We start from the raw sequence: 18732 nt of genomic DNA on the forward strand, positions 1-18732 counted from the left end.
TTAAAGGTATGTGGAAAATTTCAAACATTCGTATTCTCGTACTCCCACAGCGCGTTTATTGGGCGGGGGGGCAAACACGTTGGCGCTATGACTTTCTATAGCTAAACTCTACACGAATAAGTCGTTAAGGTGTTTGTTTGTTTGTAAGAATTTAATTTTAATATGTATGTATTGGCATAATACATTCACACTAATTAATGTAACTTCGTATGCAATAGTTGATTTCATCAAATTATCTACAATTAATTAATCTTCGCGGCACATTCAGCGTGACAACGATTTATTTGGAATCCAATAAATATTACACTATCATAACAAACAATATTGCGGGTACACTGTTGGTTTTTTTGTTAAGTTTCTTTTAAATATATTTAAATTTATTTAGGTGTGGAGTTGCTTTTTTGTTTAGAGATATCGGGTGATTGCGCACTTGTCGCAATATCTTAAATATTTGCTATATGCACATGGTCCAATCTCCAATCTGGTATATTTTTAATATTTAAATATCATAACTGTTAGATATTTTTTGTTGTTTTATTTAAAATCAGTCCATGTACCAATGTGTTCGTTTACTTCTTATTTCTATAATGAAAATGAAGAGAAAAAACAGAAATTTTTCATACATCATACATTTTGATTTTTCCTTGCTTTCCTGCTCATATGTACATACCTCATAGCCCTGTCCATAATATTGTTGATACGCGTCTCTGAATAGCCTGGAACTAATTTGTGAATTATCTCTTTGAGGAACAAATCACTGACACCTGGACTGCTACGTTCAGCCAATTCAAGTACGGACTTCAAATCACCAATATCTGTCACGTTTGAGTTTTTGCTCGAATTGGCATACTTTCTTTGAATCTACAAAATTTCATTCACATACATACATACATCCACATACATTCAATGAAGAATAAACCAAAATCACCTGCTTCGCACTTACGTCTGTAAGAACAGGAAAGAGGAAATTATTTAGGCATGCGCTGTTCGTCTGCATCGCACGATTTCCGCCACCCATTTTATGATTGGAATTATTGGACGCCACCGCCGTGGCAGAGGCAGAGGCTGACCCTGCGGATAACTCCAATGCAGCGCCATATGATGAGCGATCGCCATGCGCGCTGTTTAGCAACGCAGCATTGCCATTGTAATTGCCGCTGCTCGAGCCCGAACTAAGCATCGGTGTCGAATTAGATGACGCCCCGGATGCATGCATGCTACGCCTTTGCGCACGCGCATCTTCTTCGCGCAGTTGATCTTCACTTTTGGCATGCTCAATGAGCTGTAAACCAGATTTTAAGTAAATATTAGGCGCGTTAGTATTTAGAATATGTCCACTTGGGTCACCTACCGATGATCGTCGCTGATCGTGTTCATCGTCTAGTGAGGCGGAACGGCTTTGCCTTAGGTTCGATTTCGACGATGATTCTTGGAAGACCGCATTGCTGCTGCTGCTATTGCTGATCTTCTTCATGCCATCAACAGCATTTGGTGAGTTACTGCCACTCGATGACGACAGTAACTCTTGGCTGCCAGATGATTGCTTCTGTGTTGGGCTGAGCGATTGATGCGCTATATTGGAGCTGGTCGAACGTATGATGCCAGCCGATGCCGCTGTGTGTTTGTAATGATTTAAGTTAGTATCACGTGGCGAAGCTGCGGACGAAGATGATGTAGCTGATTGAGTAGATGGCATACCAGGCGGGCTGCCCGCCATGTTATCGTGCAGTTGCTGCTGATGCTGATGCTGCTGCTGCTGCGATGTGGATGAGGGTGACGACGCTACCGTCGTTGCACTGCTGCCCGAATAGTGTTTGTTGGCTGCATTAATTGCGATCGGCGTTGCTCCACTGCTTTGTGATAATTTCTGTGGCATTTTCATGTGTTCCATATCCTTAAAGCTGCTGTTGGCAATCGATTCAGCGCGTGGTGTATTATTGATACTAAGACCTTTAACTGTCATGATCCAAGGTTCGTCATTATTGCCGCCGGGCTTCGATTCGTCACTGGGAAAAATAAAAAAATTGTAATTTTCATTAGTTAACATTTCAACTGGAAATTCGCTTGGGTATATTTACGAATCTGAATTCTCCGATTCCGTTTCACTTTCGTCGCCCTTCTGGAGTTTCCACTTCTTGTAACGGTCAATTAGGTCGATAAGGTACGAGTTTTTCTTGGCTTTCTTGATAAAAGGATATTTCAATAGTTCCTTGGCTGTCGGTCTCTATGGAAATATGAAGCAATCATTCGAATTCATTTCAGAAGTGGCTCAAAAACAACATTTCAACACTTAATTCAATTACAGCGCAGCATACACTTACATTTTCAGGATCCTTATTAAGGCACGCTTCCACAAAATCCTTAAAAGACTTTGTATAATTTCCTGTTAATTGTGGAGGATTATTTTTCGGTATCAAAAACAAAACTCTCATGGGATGCAGCTCCGAATTGGGTGGTTCACCCTTGGCCAACTCAATTGCTGTTATGCCCAGTGACCAAATGTCCGCTTTGGAATCGTACATGGACTGCTTTATCACTTCGGGTGCCATCCAAAACGGCGTACCTACGAATGTATTACGCTTCGACGTGGTGTTCGTCAACTGACCGGCCACACCGAAATCAGCCAACTTGACATCACCCATCTCGCTTAACAATACATTGGCCGCTTTGATGTCTCGATGCAATTTGCGTTCCGAATGCAGATAGTCCAGACCCTTTAGCACTTCGCGTAATATAATTGCTATATGCATCTCCTCGAAAGAACCAGCTTTCATTAGGTCCAGCGCCGAACCGCCGCCCAAATACTCCATTATAATCCATAGTTTTGTACCCTACAAAGGATTTACGAATATTATTATGACTATATTATAAATATAAGTTTAATAATACATTTTCAATTTTCATGTCTTTTAACACTAGGAAAACGGCTAGGGGCCAATTAGTACCAGAGAGGTTAGAAAATGAAATATCAAAATTAAAAAAAAATGTATTTAAAAAAAACTGAAACTAAAAGTAGCAAATTGGAACATAAAAAATGTGTATTAATTTTAAAAATAATATAATTTTATTTGAATTTCTGTGTTGTAAATTTCATCTTCCGACAAAATATAGAAAATTACTTGATTTGTATAAAAAAAAATTGGAGTAACAATAAGTAAGCTGGTAACTGTAAATTCATCACACGAAATCTCAAACATAAATAAATATTTTTTTACATATAAAAAATTGGTTGAAAAGAGTAAGGGTTGTGCTCATAATTTCCAACACTGTTACGACCTTTTAAGGTCATGTTATTACCTAACCTCAAATGTAGCCAACCAATGTAATCCTTGCAGTATTAAACCGGAATTTCTCGAAAACCTAACATTAGTTGGCTATTCTGTGTTAGAATTTTAAATAAAAAATATCTCACGATTTTATATAACCTCGAATATAACCAAAAATCGTATTTTTTACACTCTAAAGCCGGAATATCGCGAAATCCTAAAGTTATTTTCCTATTCTGAGCCAGACCTTTCAACAAAAAACCTCTCACGATTATACCTAACCTCGAATATAATCAAAAATCGAATTTTTCACTTTTAAACCGGAATATCTCGAAAACGTAACATTATTTTGCTATTCTGAGTCAGACCTTCAAATAAAAAATATCTCACGATTTTACATAACCTTAAATATAACCAAAAATTTTATTTTTTTACACTTTAAAGCCGGAATATCGCGAAATCCTAAAGTTAATTTCCTATTCTGAGTCAGCCTTTTAAATAAGAATTATCTCACGATTTTACATAACCTCAAATATAATCAAAAATAGAAAATTTCACTTTTAAGGCAAATATCTCAAAAACCTGACGTTATTTTGCAATTTTGAGTCAGACCTTTCAACAAAAAATATCTCACGATTTTACATAACCTCAAATATAACCAAAAATTGTATATTTTTTTACACTTCAAAGCCGGAATATCGCGAAATCCTAAAGTTAATTTCCTATTCTGAGTCAGACCTTTAAATAAAAAATATCTCATGATTTTACATAACCTCAAATATAACCAAAAATCCCATTTTTTGCACTTTTAAGCCGGAATGTCGCGAAATCCTGACGTTATTTTGCTATCTTGAGTTAAGATTCAGATACAGTATGCTAAGTATCTTCCGAACTTTGTAGTCTGTAGTTTTTAATTCTAAAGGCCAGTCAAATTTTGTCGCCCTGTCATCGATAAAGCTCGTTAGAGACCAAAACCAAAACCGTCCTAACTTTTACTTGTATAAAATGTAAGTATCACACTTGTTAAAATATGTAGTTCGTTCAACCGATAGGAGCACAGTTCGAATTACGGATCACTTTCGTTTTAGCCGGGCCAATAAAACCAGGCGTATGTTAAGCGTCGAGATCTAAAACTTTGAGCTACAGAACAAATTTATCAGGTAAATATAAAGTTACACGAAATACATTTATTGCGCAAGGATAATATAGTTCTCTTGACGGTAAAAAAACATCAAGGGCTGGAATAAGAGCTAAGCTCTTGGTATAAGGATTGAAATGGTTCATTAAGATCGTAATTTGTTTTTCATGGTTGCAAAGAAAGAGGCCTAAAGTGTCTTGATACTTGAGAGAGAACATAAAGATGAAACCTAGGCGAAATGTGCTAGAAATTTACCCTGTAAGCATTTCAACTATAAATATAGTGTTGGGGAGAATCGCTACTTAAAGTAGTAACTACTCGATTCTCCAAAGAGGCGGCAGTAACCGAGTTATCGACAATGGGTGCTGAAAAGTACTAAATACTAGACATTGAATTGAAAATTGTGCTCATAGCACTCAGAGTCCCGAGTAAGGATTATACAAGGTGGCGCACAATTAATCACCTTATCGAAAGATATATATAACTTTTGCAAATGGCGTCGTAGGTTAAACGTATTTGACACTTATGAACTAGTCAGCTGTAGTATACAAACAGACAAGCAATAAAAGTTAATATAGATGATTAAATTTGCGCCACCTTTTACGATACCTTTACCTTCGCAAAGGCATCAAGCAACTCCAAAATATATACGTTGACAGCCAAGCAGCGATAAAGGCAATAAACTCATATGAAATTTCATCTAAAAACGTTCTTAAAAGCGGGGAAGACATAGAGAGATTGGCTGCAGACAGACGTTTATTGGATACCCGCATGGATATGAAAGGATGAAATAGACACGAGGTGTAACAATCTAGCCTCGTTCAAAACCGCGAAAATTATATGTAAACAGAATGCAGATAAATACGCCAGATTCGTACTAGCCCTTTCTAGAAAAGATAGCAGAACCATCGTAGGTATACTGACAGGCCACAATTTGGTAGCGGTACACGTATAAAAGACACCAATTACAAACAAGGATAACTGCGGATTTTGTAATGAACTGGAAGAGAGGGAATCTTTAGAACGCCTTCTAAAGGGTTTTTCAATTGGAGCGGGTCGATTTTGGCGCCCTGTGGCAGCCATTTTGTTTTGGTGACCTCTGTCAAATCTTTTGTTTATTATTCAGTTGTTTATGCCAAATCATCATGGCAAGTTACACGATTGAACAGCACGTTCAAATGATAAAACTTTATTATCAAAATGAGTGTTCATTAACGCAAACGTTGCGCGCATTGCGCCCATTTTTCGGTAGACGTGGTGGCCCTTCCAATTTCTTATGGCCCATATTGAACCATATGGACCTAGACGACATGTAGTTCCAGCAGGACGGCGCTACGTGCCACACAGCAAACGCCATTTTATTCCATTTCAACATCTACCCGCCCTTATTGAAAAACCCTTTATGTTATGTTCATGTCCTGCAATAGCTAGAACATGAAATAAAATGGTCAGGTGTTTCACAATATGAGAATATCTCGGGATAAGAGCTTCAGAGTTTACTTGCATTCGCAAAGCTGCAGACTTATTACAATAAGTCTACCATAGAGAAACGTAAAGCTTTAGCTTCATCTAGTACCACTGGGCACCAATAGGTGTATGTGATGGCTATCACCCAACCAGGTCTACCTAACCTAACCTTTACGACTAGCCACAGTGGACAGATTGATAAGCTTTAGACAACTATCGTATGAGGAAAGATCATATAGCGATTCCCATCGCAAAGCTTTTAAGACAAAAAAAAAAAAAAGTAAAAACATATTAACAGAAATGCACTTAATGGCAATAAAAAACAATTTTTAATAAAATTTCTATTGTTATGCTAAAAAATGGTATTACGTGTGCTTTAGTACATAGCAGATGGGGTCAACCTGCGGCTATTAGAAGAATTATTTGTGGCTCTCGATAAATGTACCCGAGTTCCCTTTTCATTTTCTCTTGATTTATTTCTGAATTCATTTGAAATTGACGTAATTCGAGGCGAGTTCTCCATTTCCAATATATGTACTTATAATTATGACCCAAAAAGCATCTGTCGATAATTGAATTTAGGAAATTTGTACCAGAATCGAAGTATTCTGAATTAGATAAGGCTGTTTGTCAAATTATTTTAATATTCGGAGCAACGCACGTATGTGCATTATTTTATTCCACTAAAAAATTCGTGAAATCCAAACACCGATCAGTATTAACTAAGCAGTATCTGAAAGAATTACTGAGAAGTGCTGTCACAAATTATTTAACAAATTTTAAAGAATTTTAAGAGAAGTAAAATAAATGTATTTAATTTTTAATATTTAAATTATGTGTTTTATTTATGAGTTTTCAATAAATATAATTTCTGTAAAAACAAAAATTTTTAATAACTAATAGGACTATGTTTAAGTTCGTGCGGTTTTTTTTCGAAATTTGAAACTTTATTGACGTAAAATGGTTACAAATTTAATATTCAAAGTATTGTCCATCGCTTACTACTACTTTTTCCCATCTTTCTGGCAATTCACGGATTCCCTTTGTGAAAAATTCGGTCGGTTTTGCCGCAATCCACGAATCGATCCATTTTTTGACTTCATCGTAATTACGGAAGTGCTGGTCAGCCAGGCCATGTTGCATCGATCGGAAGAGATAGTAATCGGATGGCGCAAGGTCTGGACTATACGGCGGGTGGGGTAGGACATCCCATTTGAGCGTTTCTAAGTATGTTTTGACCACTTGTGCAACATGTGGCCGAGCATTGTCATGTTGCAAAATAACTTTGTCGTGTCTATCGGCGTATTGCGGCCGTTTTTCTCGCAGTGCTCGGCTCAAACGCATCAATTGTCGTCGGTAGACATCCCCCGTAATCGTTTCATTCGGTTTCAGTAGCTCATAATACACAACACCCAGCTGGTCCCACCAGATACACAGCATAACCTTCAGGCCATGAATATTTTGCGCCGACGTCGATGTTGAAGCATGGCCAGGGTATCCATACGTTGCCCGACGTTTTGGATTGTCGCAATGGACCGACTTTTCATCGCCAGTCACAATTCGATGCAAAAAACCCTTTCTTTTGTGCCGTTGAAGCAGTTGTTCGCATGCCATAAAACGGCGTTCAACGTCTCTTGGCTTCAATTCATACGGCACCCAATGGCCTACTTTTCGGATCATTCCCATGGCTTTTAAACGTTTGGAAATGGTTGATTGATCAACTCCCAAAGTTTTTGCAACCTCTTCTTGCGTTTGAGCCGGATCTTGATCGAGCAATTCCTCCAATTCGGTATCCATGAACTTTGGCGGCGCACCCTCGCGTTCTTCGTCTTCCAAGCCAAAATCACCACTTTTAAAGCGTGCAAACCACTTCTGGCACGTTCGCTCAGCTAGAGCATGCTCACCATAAACTTCCACCAAGATACGATGACTTTAGGCTGCTTTTTTCTTCATATTAAAAAATTCCCCGCAAAAACACATTATTTGGCACGAAATTCGACATTTTCAAGTGTGGTAAAAATATTGTTGTTTACGCTTCAAATAAAAAACTTATACTGACGTTTGTGCCTTACGACAGTAGCTCTCCAATGAATGTTTGGAAATGTGGATCGATGGAATAATAATCAAGTTACGCCATCTGTTGTAAAACCGCACGAACTTAAACATAGTCCTATTATTTTGCATACCTTTTAAGTAGCTATTTAATTGCGGCTCGTGAAAAAATTCAAATTTTGAAAAATGGCTCGGACTAACGAGCAGCTACCCCTGGCATGGATTACACTAACTATACTATACTATAGTAATTAAGTAAGTAAACTAATACGAGGGGTGCCTTTTATATTTCGGGATTTGGCAACCCTGGTGTTGCAATCTGGCAACTGACAGCTGTATCCCAAAGTTTGAAATTTTTTGGCTTTTACGTACTCAGAACGTTTTGTTATACCAGCGCTATTTGTGTTGTTTACAGTAACTTAAAAGATTCATCTCGGTCCAAATATGGAATTAAATCGTGAACATTTTCGTGCGATTATTTTTTACAACTTTCGACGTGGATTAACTCAGCAACATTGCATGGATGAACTTAATTCATTTTTTGGCGATGAAGCTCCATCAAGCACCAGTGTTTATCGATGGTATGGTGAATTCAATCGTGGTCGTAGTTCACTCCAAGACGAATTTCGTGAAGGTCGTCCAAAATCAGTTGTTGTTCCGAAAACCATTGATGCTGTGCGCGAACTGATATTGCAAGATCGTCATGTGACCTATCGTGATCACTCCAAGACGAATTTCGTGAAGGTCGTCCAAAATCAGTTGTTGTTCCGAAAACCATTGATGCTGTGCGCGAACTGATATTGCAAGATCGTCATGTGACCTATCGTGAGATTGAGACAATCTTAGGCATTAGTGGGACCAGCATACATTCAATATTACATAAACATTTGACTGTCAAAAAAATTTGTTCGCGTTGGATCCCACACAATTTGTCAATCGCTCAAAAAAAGGCTCGTGTCGATTGGTCGAAGGAAATGCTCAAAAAATACGATCGCGGGGCTTCGAAACACGTCTATGACATCGTGACAGGTGATGAATCATGGATTTACGCGTATGAGCCCGGAAGTAAACAGCAGTCGACTGTATGGATGTTTGAAGATGAGCTAAATCCAACAAAAGTTGTTCGCGCACGAAGCACATCCAAGCAAATGATCGCCTGTTTTTTCGGAAAAACTGGACATGTCACAACCGTACCACTAGAACAACGCAGAACAGTAAATTCTGAGTGGTACACAACCATTTGTTTGCCAGTTGTCTTCCAAGAAATTAGGAAAACCAATCGCCAAAGACGGATCACTCTTCACCAGGACAATGTGCTTCGACAATTGGTTCAAACGCATGCAAAAGTGTATAGATCTTCATGGAGTATATTTTTAAAAACAATAAAGTGGTTTTCGATGATTAAAATTTGTTTTTGTTCTCTAATCCCGACATATAAAAGGCACCCCTCGTAGCAATTCCTTAATGAAGAAATTAAGATACCTAATACGAGTTTAACCTTCATAGCATCGATCATGTGCCAGTGACAACACTTCTGCTCGAAAACCTAGCCCACGTTGCCACAAGTGACTACCAAACAAAAATGCATTTGCTTACCTTTAGATACGATCCATAGTATTTCGTAACAAACGGCGAGTCACATTGTGACAGTACCATAATTTCCTGTTGTATATCTTCGATCTCATCTTCCGCCTCTTCCAAATCAATTATTTTGATAGCCACGACCTGAAAGGAATTATAAAAAAAAAAAACAATTATATACGCGAACTAAAAATGCCAGAAGCAGTCGCGTGCAAACCTGTTGCGATCGATTGTCGATGCCTTTGAATACCTCGCCGAAGGAACCTTTCCCGATCCTTTCTTGCTTCGTGAAAATTAGCTCGGGATCGACTTTCTGTAAACAAAAAAAAAAAACAAGATAATGGAATTACATAATTACCAAATTAAGAAATTACCAAAAAAATACTTAATTAACTTCTAATGACGATTGCTTAAGACTCAAAACAGCACACAGCTAATTACCAAGCAAACATACACAACTTTCATATTTGCTCATGTACACATACACATGCAAGACTACAGGCTTTTGCTTATGTCATTGGTATTTTATCTCAAATTGCGAGGCGATAATTATTTGAGCTGCTCGGTAGCCGGTAAACAGTCGATACGCAGCACAAGAACACAACATAGTCTAAGATCCGGCCATAGAATGACCTTCACCCATCACGTTACGGGATGAAGCATATTTTTTTATAACATTTAATATGTCACAAAATATATTTCGCAAAGGTTGCCTAGAAATTCCTGTGCAAAGTATAATTAATTAATAATTAAAAAATTAATTTTTTTTAAACTTTGCACCTATTCCGTTACGCATTAAAATGTATACTAGTCGTAAGTATGTAACTTGTGTAACATGCTGCCACCGGGTTGCCTTATTTTTTCTTGTGCAGGTATAAGGTTGCCGGGTTTATACAGGTAAGTCGCAGTAGTAATTTGCACCCATCGAGTTACGCAATGAAATTTATGTCAAATTAAAGTTAATTTTATTTCAAATTTTATGGTATAGGGTTGACTGCGGAAAACTTGTGCAAAGTTCCGGTTGCCGATTTTTAAAAATCTAAATTTTTGTGTGACTGTGTATGCGATAAATTCGCGTGTTTCGAATTAGAACGAGTGCACATGCTCTTTTTACGTGAATTTGAGAAAGATAGCGACAAGCTATAGTATATGCATTATTTCAGAGCAACTGACAATGTTTTATTCAATTAACTGATAAATAATTAAATGAAATTAACTGCGCGATAAATGAGTAAATAAATAAGTAAATAAATAAAAAGATGATTTGTATACATATATTTATATATGTATTATTGTATAAAATTAATATACGTATCTATATCATAATTTTTATAAACAAATAAATAATATTAAGTATACTTATCTTCAAAATTTTCATGTTGTATTAGGAGACTAATGTCTAATGAAATTAATAATAATCTTATATCAGGAGACGGAATTAAATTAAACAATCTAGAAAATGGCAATTTTTCCAAAAAATAAAATTCAATGACACTATGAAACATGATTTTTAGGTTTTGTATTAAAATTTAATTTATTAAAAGTACAAAATTATTTGAATTTAAAAACTTTACATTGCATATAAATTATTCAAAATCCGATTCATCGGAAGAAAAGTGTTGATCTTCAAATTCACATGATTTGTCATCATTTTCTTCCTCTGTCATTTCCATAATATCTTGTACTGTTAAAGGTGTTTGGTCTCCAATGAAACCTGTTGGTTTTAGATATTCGTCAACATACCAGCCGCATGTTTCGGGCTGCATTTTTAGGCATTGAGGGTCCGTTGCATGAAGCCACATGGAATTAACAAATATCGTTCGCAAAATTTTTTGTTGCAGTGATAACCAGCAAGGGGGTATAGTATTTGAGTCGAAACTTTTTAATTTTTTTAAAAACTTTTCGTTATCTTCTTTTGAAGAATAGCTTCTCAAAAAAATTCGATGTCTCGTTTCATCCACTCTATTGCAGTTTTTTATGCCATACATGCTAGCCGTAAATTCTTGAACAGTGTCCATTTTTTCATTAATGAAAATATCAGCTTCATCTGTTAATGACGCAAAAATCATTTGGTACTTCTCGTTTTTTGAAAATAATTTAAATGGTTTTACTTTTCCTCTATTATAAAATGCTGCCGTGTAATCCCATCCTGTAAACGCATGAAAAGCCGGAAGACTTTGACATAATTTTGATCCCAACTTCTCTGCTAATGCGGTGCAATTAATGCATTCTAGGTGTTGATGTTTATTTTTTGTCATTGCATTAGCTAGCCAAATTTCCGATTGTTGAATTTTGTGTATATTTCCCAGCAAAATAATCAAAACATCAGTATCAGAGGCCTTTATCAAAATTTTCGAGCCTGGTGCCACTTTATAAGCATGGTATATCATCCTCGTATCCGCTTCTTCGTGATGACATACATAATCGACTTCTTCAGTTTTTTTAATGGAGTTTTGCTGAACTTCATAAGAGTAGCACTGATGGTCAACTGTTACCACATTATTGTTTACCCAATACTCAGCTAATTCAAATAATTTTGTACTTTTAATAAATTAAATTTTAATACAAAACCTAAAAACATGTTTCATAGTGTCATTGAATTTTATTTTTTGGAAAAATTGCCATTTTCTGATTGTTTAATTTAATTCCGTCTCCTGATATAAGATTATTATTAATTTCATTAGACATAAGCTCCTAATACAACATGAAAATTTTGAAGATAAGTATACTTAATATTATTTATTTGTTTATAAAAATTATGATATAGATACGTATATTAATTTTATACAATAATACATATATAAATATATGTATACAAATCATCTTTTTATTTATTTACTTATTTATTTACTCATTTATCGCGCAGTTAATTTCATTTAATTATTTATCAGTTAATTGAATAAAACATTGTCAGTTGCTCTGAAATAATGCATATACTATAGCTTGTCGCTATCTTTCTCAAATTCACGTAAAAAGAGCATGTGCACTCGTTCTAATTCGAAACACGCGAATTTATCGCATACACAGTCACACAAAAATTAAGATTTTTAAAAATCGGCAACCGGAACTTTGCACAAGTTTTCGGCAGTCAACCCTATACCACAAAATTTGAAATAAAATTAACTTTAATTTGACATAAATTTCATTGCGTAACTCGATGGGTGCAAATTACTACTGCGACTTACCTGTATACACCTGGCAACCTTATACCTGCACAAGAAAAAATAAGGCAACCCGGTGGCAGCATGTTACACAAGTTACATACTTACGACTAGTATACATTTTAATGCGTAACGGAATAGGTGCAAAGTTTAAAAAAAATTAATTTTTTAATTATTAATTAATTATACTTTGCACAGGAATTTCTAGGCAACCTTTGCGAAATATATTTTGTGACATATTAAATGTTATAAAAAAAAATGCTTCATCCCGTAACGTGATGGGTGAAGGTCATTCTATGGCCGGATCTTCTACTAACACAGACGTACAAGTAAATTTTATCATTAGCAGCCTCGACTTTTGTCATGCCAACTGCGGCAGCAGCAGCAGCAGCAGCTACTAACAGCCGGTACGATATTGTTTACTTCAAAGCTACTTCGAAGACCGTCATGACATGACTAAGTAAGGTGTTTTAAGCGCCTGCATCAAAGAACCGCTATTACAACAATAAATATATACCTGTTAGAGGAATTCCGCGCGTTTCACAATTAACAACATTTCACTAGGGACCTGTTTACAAATAAATGCCCTCGTATGCTGATAGATAACAGTGATAAACTAGAGGACACCTTTATTGTTGCGATTTATAAGCGGATTTTATAATGCTTTTATAGCGAGCGTTTTTGGGGTGAGCAACACATTTTATTATGGCTGCTATTGTTACACACATATACACATACATACACACATATGTATATGTATAATTAGTTTCCTCGACATTAAGTGATCGCACTTTTGTTATGAGATCATAATTGTTTTTCTTTTATTTGTTTTTTATTAATTAATATCTCAAACGACGACTAAAACGTAGTGATAATGAATTGCTACAACACAAACAAGAATATGCGAAAAATATCGAAAAGGCATTCTTAAACGCTTAAAGTCCAAATCTGGAATTTTTTGTTAAATGCGTAATGTAAGAAAAATGTTTTATATATATGTATGTATGTATGTATGTACACATATGTGTAGGGGTATTTATGGTTATACCAGCGAAAACAATCAGCAATGACAGTGATTTGTGTTGTTGGCATTGGTAATGGTAATTCTGATGGTGCCGTGGTGATGAGTTTACAACTAATAATTTCTTACCAAATCACGTACTCGCACAACGCACTGCTTTTTTTTAGTGAATAAATACTGTCTTCATGTATGTTAAGTATGTACAGTGAATATAACTAAAAATCGTACTGTAAATACCAGTCAAATTAAAAATTGGTTATTGTTAGTTTTTGTGTGCTTCTTTGAGGAAATAAAAAAGTAGTTATCAATTTCTGTATTTTCTAGAAATAGAAAGTTCAGTAAGCAATATTTAGCATTAAGGGGTTATGGGTAGAGAGAATTTTCAAAAATTGGATTTTTTTTGCGTTTTCTTAAGTGGTTATATATGTACAGTTATTATAGAATTTTCAAAAAATCGATTTTGTTTTTATTTTATTTTCTTAATGTACATATATTTAAGAACGCACACAGAAAATTTAATATCGTTCCGGTGAATATTTTCGAAGTTACACGCAAATTTGAAAAGCCGTTGCAGAGAATTTTTACCCTATGTAAAGTGTTTTTCAAAATTTAAACGCGTTTTTCTCAAAACCGTGTTTTCGAAGTCGGGGGACACGATTTCTAAAAACGGCTGAACCGATCGTCTTGAAATTTTAACACAACCTTCTCAGATATATTCTCCAGGTATTAATCGAAGGAATAAGAATTCTGGTGATTTTTTCTACTTTTTTTAGGCAATTTTTCGCGAAAACTTTTGTAGAAAATTCGATTTTTTTCCTATAGCTGCCATTTTATCAAAAATTAAAATTTGACTATTCCTTCGAGCTTCCTAGCTTTATCTATCCACAAAAAGAACCTAATTGGTTTTTCGATTTCAGATAATCCAAACCGAAAATATTTAGTACACCGCCGAACGCTGTGTTTTGGAGGACGCTTGGGAGATCATCTGCAGGAGCCATGCACTTCAATATTTTCACTAACTTTACGCGCTATAATTAACTTTAAAGTAGACATTATTTGAATAATTAAAAATTGTATTTGTTTAATAAAATCGTTCTTTGTAAAACATTCTCAAAAAAAACGTGATTTTCCAGCCTTACAAGTGTATATAACCCCTTATCTATCTATCTATATATATAAAAATTCAGCCGTTTTTGCCGTTGTGATGAACTTTACGGAGAATGGAACCAAACTTTGCCACATTGAAGAGACACATGTGGAGAAGGTTTGTGTTTTGAAATTTTAAGAATCGGATACCAGAGTCTCGAGAAATAGGCCAAAACGTGGAGCCGGGTAACCCTAGGATGTGTTTGTACAATATGGGTAGCAAATGGAAGCTGTTGATAAGTGCTTTAAAACGTGGACCCGCCGTGTCTTTGCACCGAATTAAACCAAACTTACACACATTGTTAAGTAAGTATTGAAAATGGGTTTCGTAAAGTTTGGTTGTAATTCGGAACACCGGCAACGCGTACAGCGTTCTTTTGAACCAGCCATAATGTCGTTTACTTTTTTAACGCTTGGGGCGGAACTGAACTGTCAAATTGACAGTGTGAGTTACAATGTGTCAATATTTCTTTCTGATTTGGACGCCATAAGGAGAAACCGTAAGTGCAAAGTGTAAACATTTTTTGTGAATTTTTTTGGAGTGGATGTTGGAACAGTGAATAGTTTCTTACGAAATTTGAGAATTTAATGTGAAATCCGAATGTTCAAATGAAATTATGTTTTGTGGATTTATTTTTTCGGTTCATATGCGATAAGCTACGATACACCATGAGTGAAAAAAATGGTAAAAAAAAAATGAAAAAACAAAAGAAATTGTTAAAGGATGCAAAAGAAGAGCACGAAAAATGCGTAACTTTGATGAAAAAATTAATAGTCTTATCATGCAAATTGTCAACAATTTTCAGAAGAAAAGAGATGATTTAAGAAAATCACAACAAAATAAAAAATTCCTGACCATGTGGACTTGGCCTTTAAACACATATGCATCGAATATATAATCCACAAAATTGAAAAAAAACATGTTTTACAATCTCAGAATACCATAATTACAATCATGTTTATTACAGTACAAATGCCAAGACAATCACGTAATCATATTGGTCGTTCGACAAATAATAATAGGCGCATGAGAAATGCCCGGAATATCGCGACATCAGAAGAACGTCAAGAACAAAATGAAGTAGTCAAACGATTGATGAATAATGTTATCCAAGCAACTATTTTAATTGGCAAATTCAAGAATGAAGACGTTCTAATACCAAGAATTCCAATGATTCCACCTGAATTGCCATTTGAATTCAAGCGTTTGCAACTGCCCATTCGTTTAGCATTTGCAATAACTATCAATAAATCACAAGGGCAAACTTTAGAAATATGCGGGATGAATTTAGAAGAACCAGTATTCACCCATGGTCAACTATATGTACGTTGGCTGTTCACGTGTTGGGAAGCCAACAACATTATATATTTACTCAAAAACAAATAGAAAAACAAAAAATATTGTTTATGTCAAAGCGCTTGAATAAAGAATGAAGAAATAAATAATATGAAAACTATATCTTTTCTGTTCTAAACCATATCTATTCTATTTTAGTGTGCCCAGCGAAGCGGGCCGGGTTTGCTAGTATATTTATATATCTTAAAAGTATTGTGTGAAAATTTGAAGTGAATCGAGTTATTCAACAATTAACAAAGGGCGCTTGGGAGCTCCGGAGCGTTCGCAAAACATTAAATGCGTTTTTCTCAAAACTATGTTTTTTGAACTGGTAATCACTGTAACTTAAAAACCGGTTAGTAGATTTCAATAAAATTTATACTGCTTTTAAAAAACATAAAACACTCGTGCCTGATCGAAGGATTTTTTCAAATCTAATATCTTTTTTTTAGTTTTTTTCCATAACCGAATTGCAATTCCATCTTTGAGGTCTTGAATCGAAACTGGGCTGTTGGAGTAGACCTTCTCTTTCACGTCGCCCCAAAGAAAAAAGTCACAAGTTGTTAAATCGCAAGATCTCGGTGGACGATTGTGATCACCTCTTCGAGAGATAACACGGTCCGGAAACTTTTCCCGTAAAAGATCAATGGTTTCGTTGCTTGTGTGGCACGTAGCGCCGTCTTGTTGAAAATAAACGTTGCCCAGATCAATACCATCCAATTCCGGCCATAAAAAGTCGTTAATCATCTCTCCTGTTTAACACCTAGCAGCTGTTATTGGAAAACCTTTTACTATGAGCTTTTGCCACAACGCCAAGGAACTTAACTCTGAGTAATCACATGAAAAGTGGTCAAAATGACAAAATATGGGTAAAATATTTACCTTTGATATGTTGCAAAGTTTGAATAAGGGTAAGACTCCGTCAGAAAATATGAGATTTGCAAGTGGTCTTTCGATTTCTTTGAAACTTTGGGAAATATTAGTTCTAGGTAAGATACATTCAAGCCTAAAAGGATTTTGAAAAATTTTCAAAATTGAGTCATCTACGCCATGTTGAATATCGGGACCGTGTTTTTTTCAAAAATCAATATTTCTTGAACCGGTGGATGGATTTCAATGCAATTTACTGACAATATAGAAACAAAAAGTAGTTTAAATTAGTATTACTACTGTGTCCAAAAAATAAGGTGACATTTGATTTTAAACTGCGCGCTTTGAAGGATTAGGATAATTCTTTTTTTTTTTAGGTTGGTAGTACTGTGAGTGACATCTATGTCAAATTTCATGTGAAATATTCATTTACTGTTTGAGATACGCGTCGTTTTGTGAGCTGCTAAAAGTGAGTTTCTCGTTTTTTGCAATGTCGAAATTTGTTGAGCAAAGAATTTGCATTAAATTTTGTTTGCGGAATCAATTTTCGGATACGTTGAGGATGGTGCAGAAAGCCTTTGGTGATGAGGCTATGTCTAAAAAAAATGTTTACAAGTGGTATAGTGAGTTCCAAGCCGGTCGTGAACGTGTCGAAGACGAAGAGCGTCCTGGGCGACCATCAACCTCAACTGACGAAGCTCACGTCCAACAAATCAAAGATTTGGTGTTGAAAAACCGTCGATTAACGATTAGAGACCTTGCTGATGATGTTGGCATATCGAAAGGCTCAGTCAATACCATTTTGAAGGATGTTTTGGGCCTCAAGCGCGTCAAATCTCGACTGGTACCGAAAACATTGAATTTTTTGGACTCGTAATTCGTGATCATTTCATCAAAAACTCAACCCATATCGTTCCGCAACCACCGTATTCACCTGATCTGGCACCGTGCGACTTCTGGCTGTTCAGCAGGCTCAAAAGACCGCTCCGGGGACACCGTTTTGACACGATAGAGGAGATTCAAGCCGCAACGAAGACGGAACTGAAGGCCATCCCGGAAAGTGACTACAACCAGTGTTTCGAAAATTGGAAAAAACGTTGGCATAAGTGCATTGTGTCGGGAGGGGATTACTTTGAAGGGGATGAAATTGATTTGGAAGAATAAATAAAGAATTTTCAAAATAAATACAATGTCACCTTATTTTTTGGACACAGTAGTATGTTAAAAAAAAAATTTCGAAATTTTGACCAAAAAAAAGTCAAAAAAATTTTTTGAATCAATTTTTAGTTGATTTGGCCACTTTTTTATATTAGATTTTCTGTTATATACGTAACGATTCCTTATGATTTAACCTTTATTTTGAAAAAAAAAAAATTTTATGGTGTCTATAATAGTTCTCGAGATATTGCGATTTTAGTGGAAGCGCGCACGCACGGTTCGCGTACCGTAACCGCCAGGCAGTCCTGCCATTAGACAGTACAAGCGATTTAAGTGTATATGTTTATTTATTTTGTACAAATCAAGGTAAAGCGAAAATTAAAATAATCAACAATTATTATAAACAGTCTATTTTGTTAATATTAACTTTTGTTAGCTAATATTCTGTAAAACTTTAAGGCTTTTGTCTAAAACTCAATTTTAAATTTTAACGCTTTCTTTTATTTTTTTTTCAATTTCGAATTCAAATTTTTCCG

At 35.6% G+C, this 18732-nt stretch overlaps 1 protein-coding gene across 2 annotated transcripts in view; it reads right to left on the reverse strand.

Annotated features, from left to right (window-relative positions):
* Positions 1–246: 246 nt before the first annotated feature.
* Positions 247–18732, reverse strand: part of LOC129246848 (germinal center kinase 1) — a 37025-nt gene continuing 18539 nt past the window's right edge. Inside the window, exons 3-10 of one of the 2 annotated variants that reach the window (XM_054885514.1) lie at positions 9722–9817; positions 9520–9648; positions 2322–2831; positions 2079–2224; positions 1352–2006; positions 929–1282; positions 671–861; positions 247–582 (exon numbers count right to left, since the gene is read on the reverse strand). In XM_054885514.1, the coding sequence (XP_054741489.1) occupies positions 570–582; positions 671–861; positions 929–1282; positions 1352–2006; positions 2079–2224; positions 2322–2831; positions 9520–9648; positions 9722–9817 (2094 nt within the window). In that variant the 3' untranslated portion in view covers positions 247–569. The remainder of the gene's footprint in view (positions 583–670; positions 862–928; positions 1283–1351; positions 2007–2078; positions 2225–2321; positions 2832–9519; positions 9649–9721; positions 9818–18732) is intronic. The other variant, XM_054885515.1, reaches the window with a different exon arrangement.

Source organism: Anastrepha obliqua, chromosome 5, assembly GCF_027943255.1.
Source record: "Anastrepha obliqua isolate idAnaObli1 chromosome 5, idAnaObli1_1.0, whole genome shotgun sequence".
In the NCBI taxonomy this organism is placed as follows: domain Eukaryota; kingdom Metazoa; phylum Arthropoda; class Insecta; order Diptera; family Tephritidae; genus Anastrepha; species Anastrepha obliqua.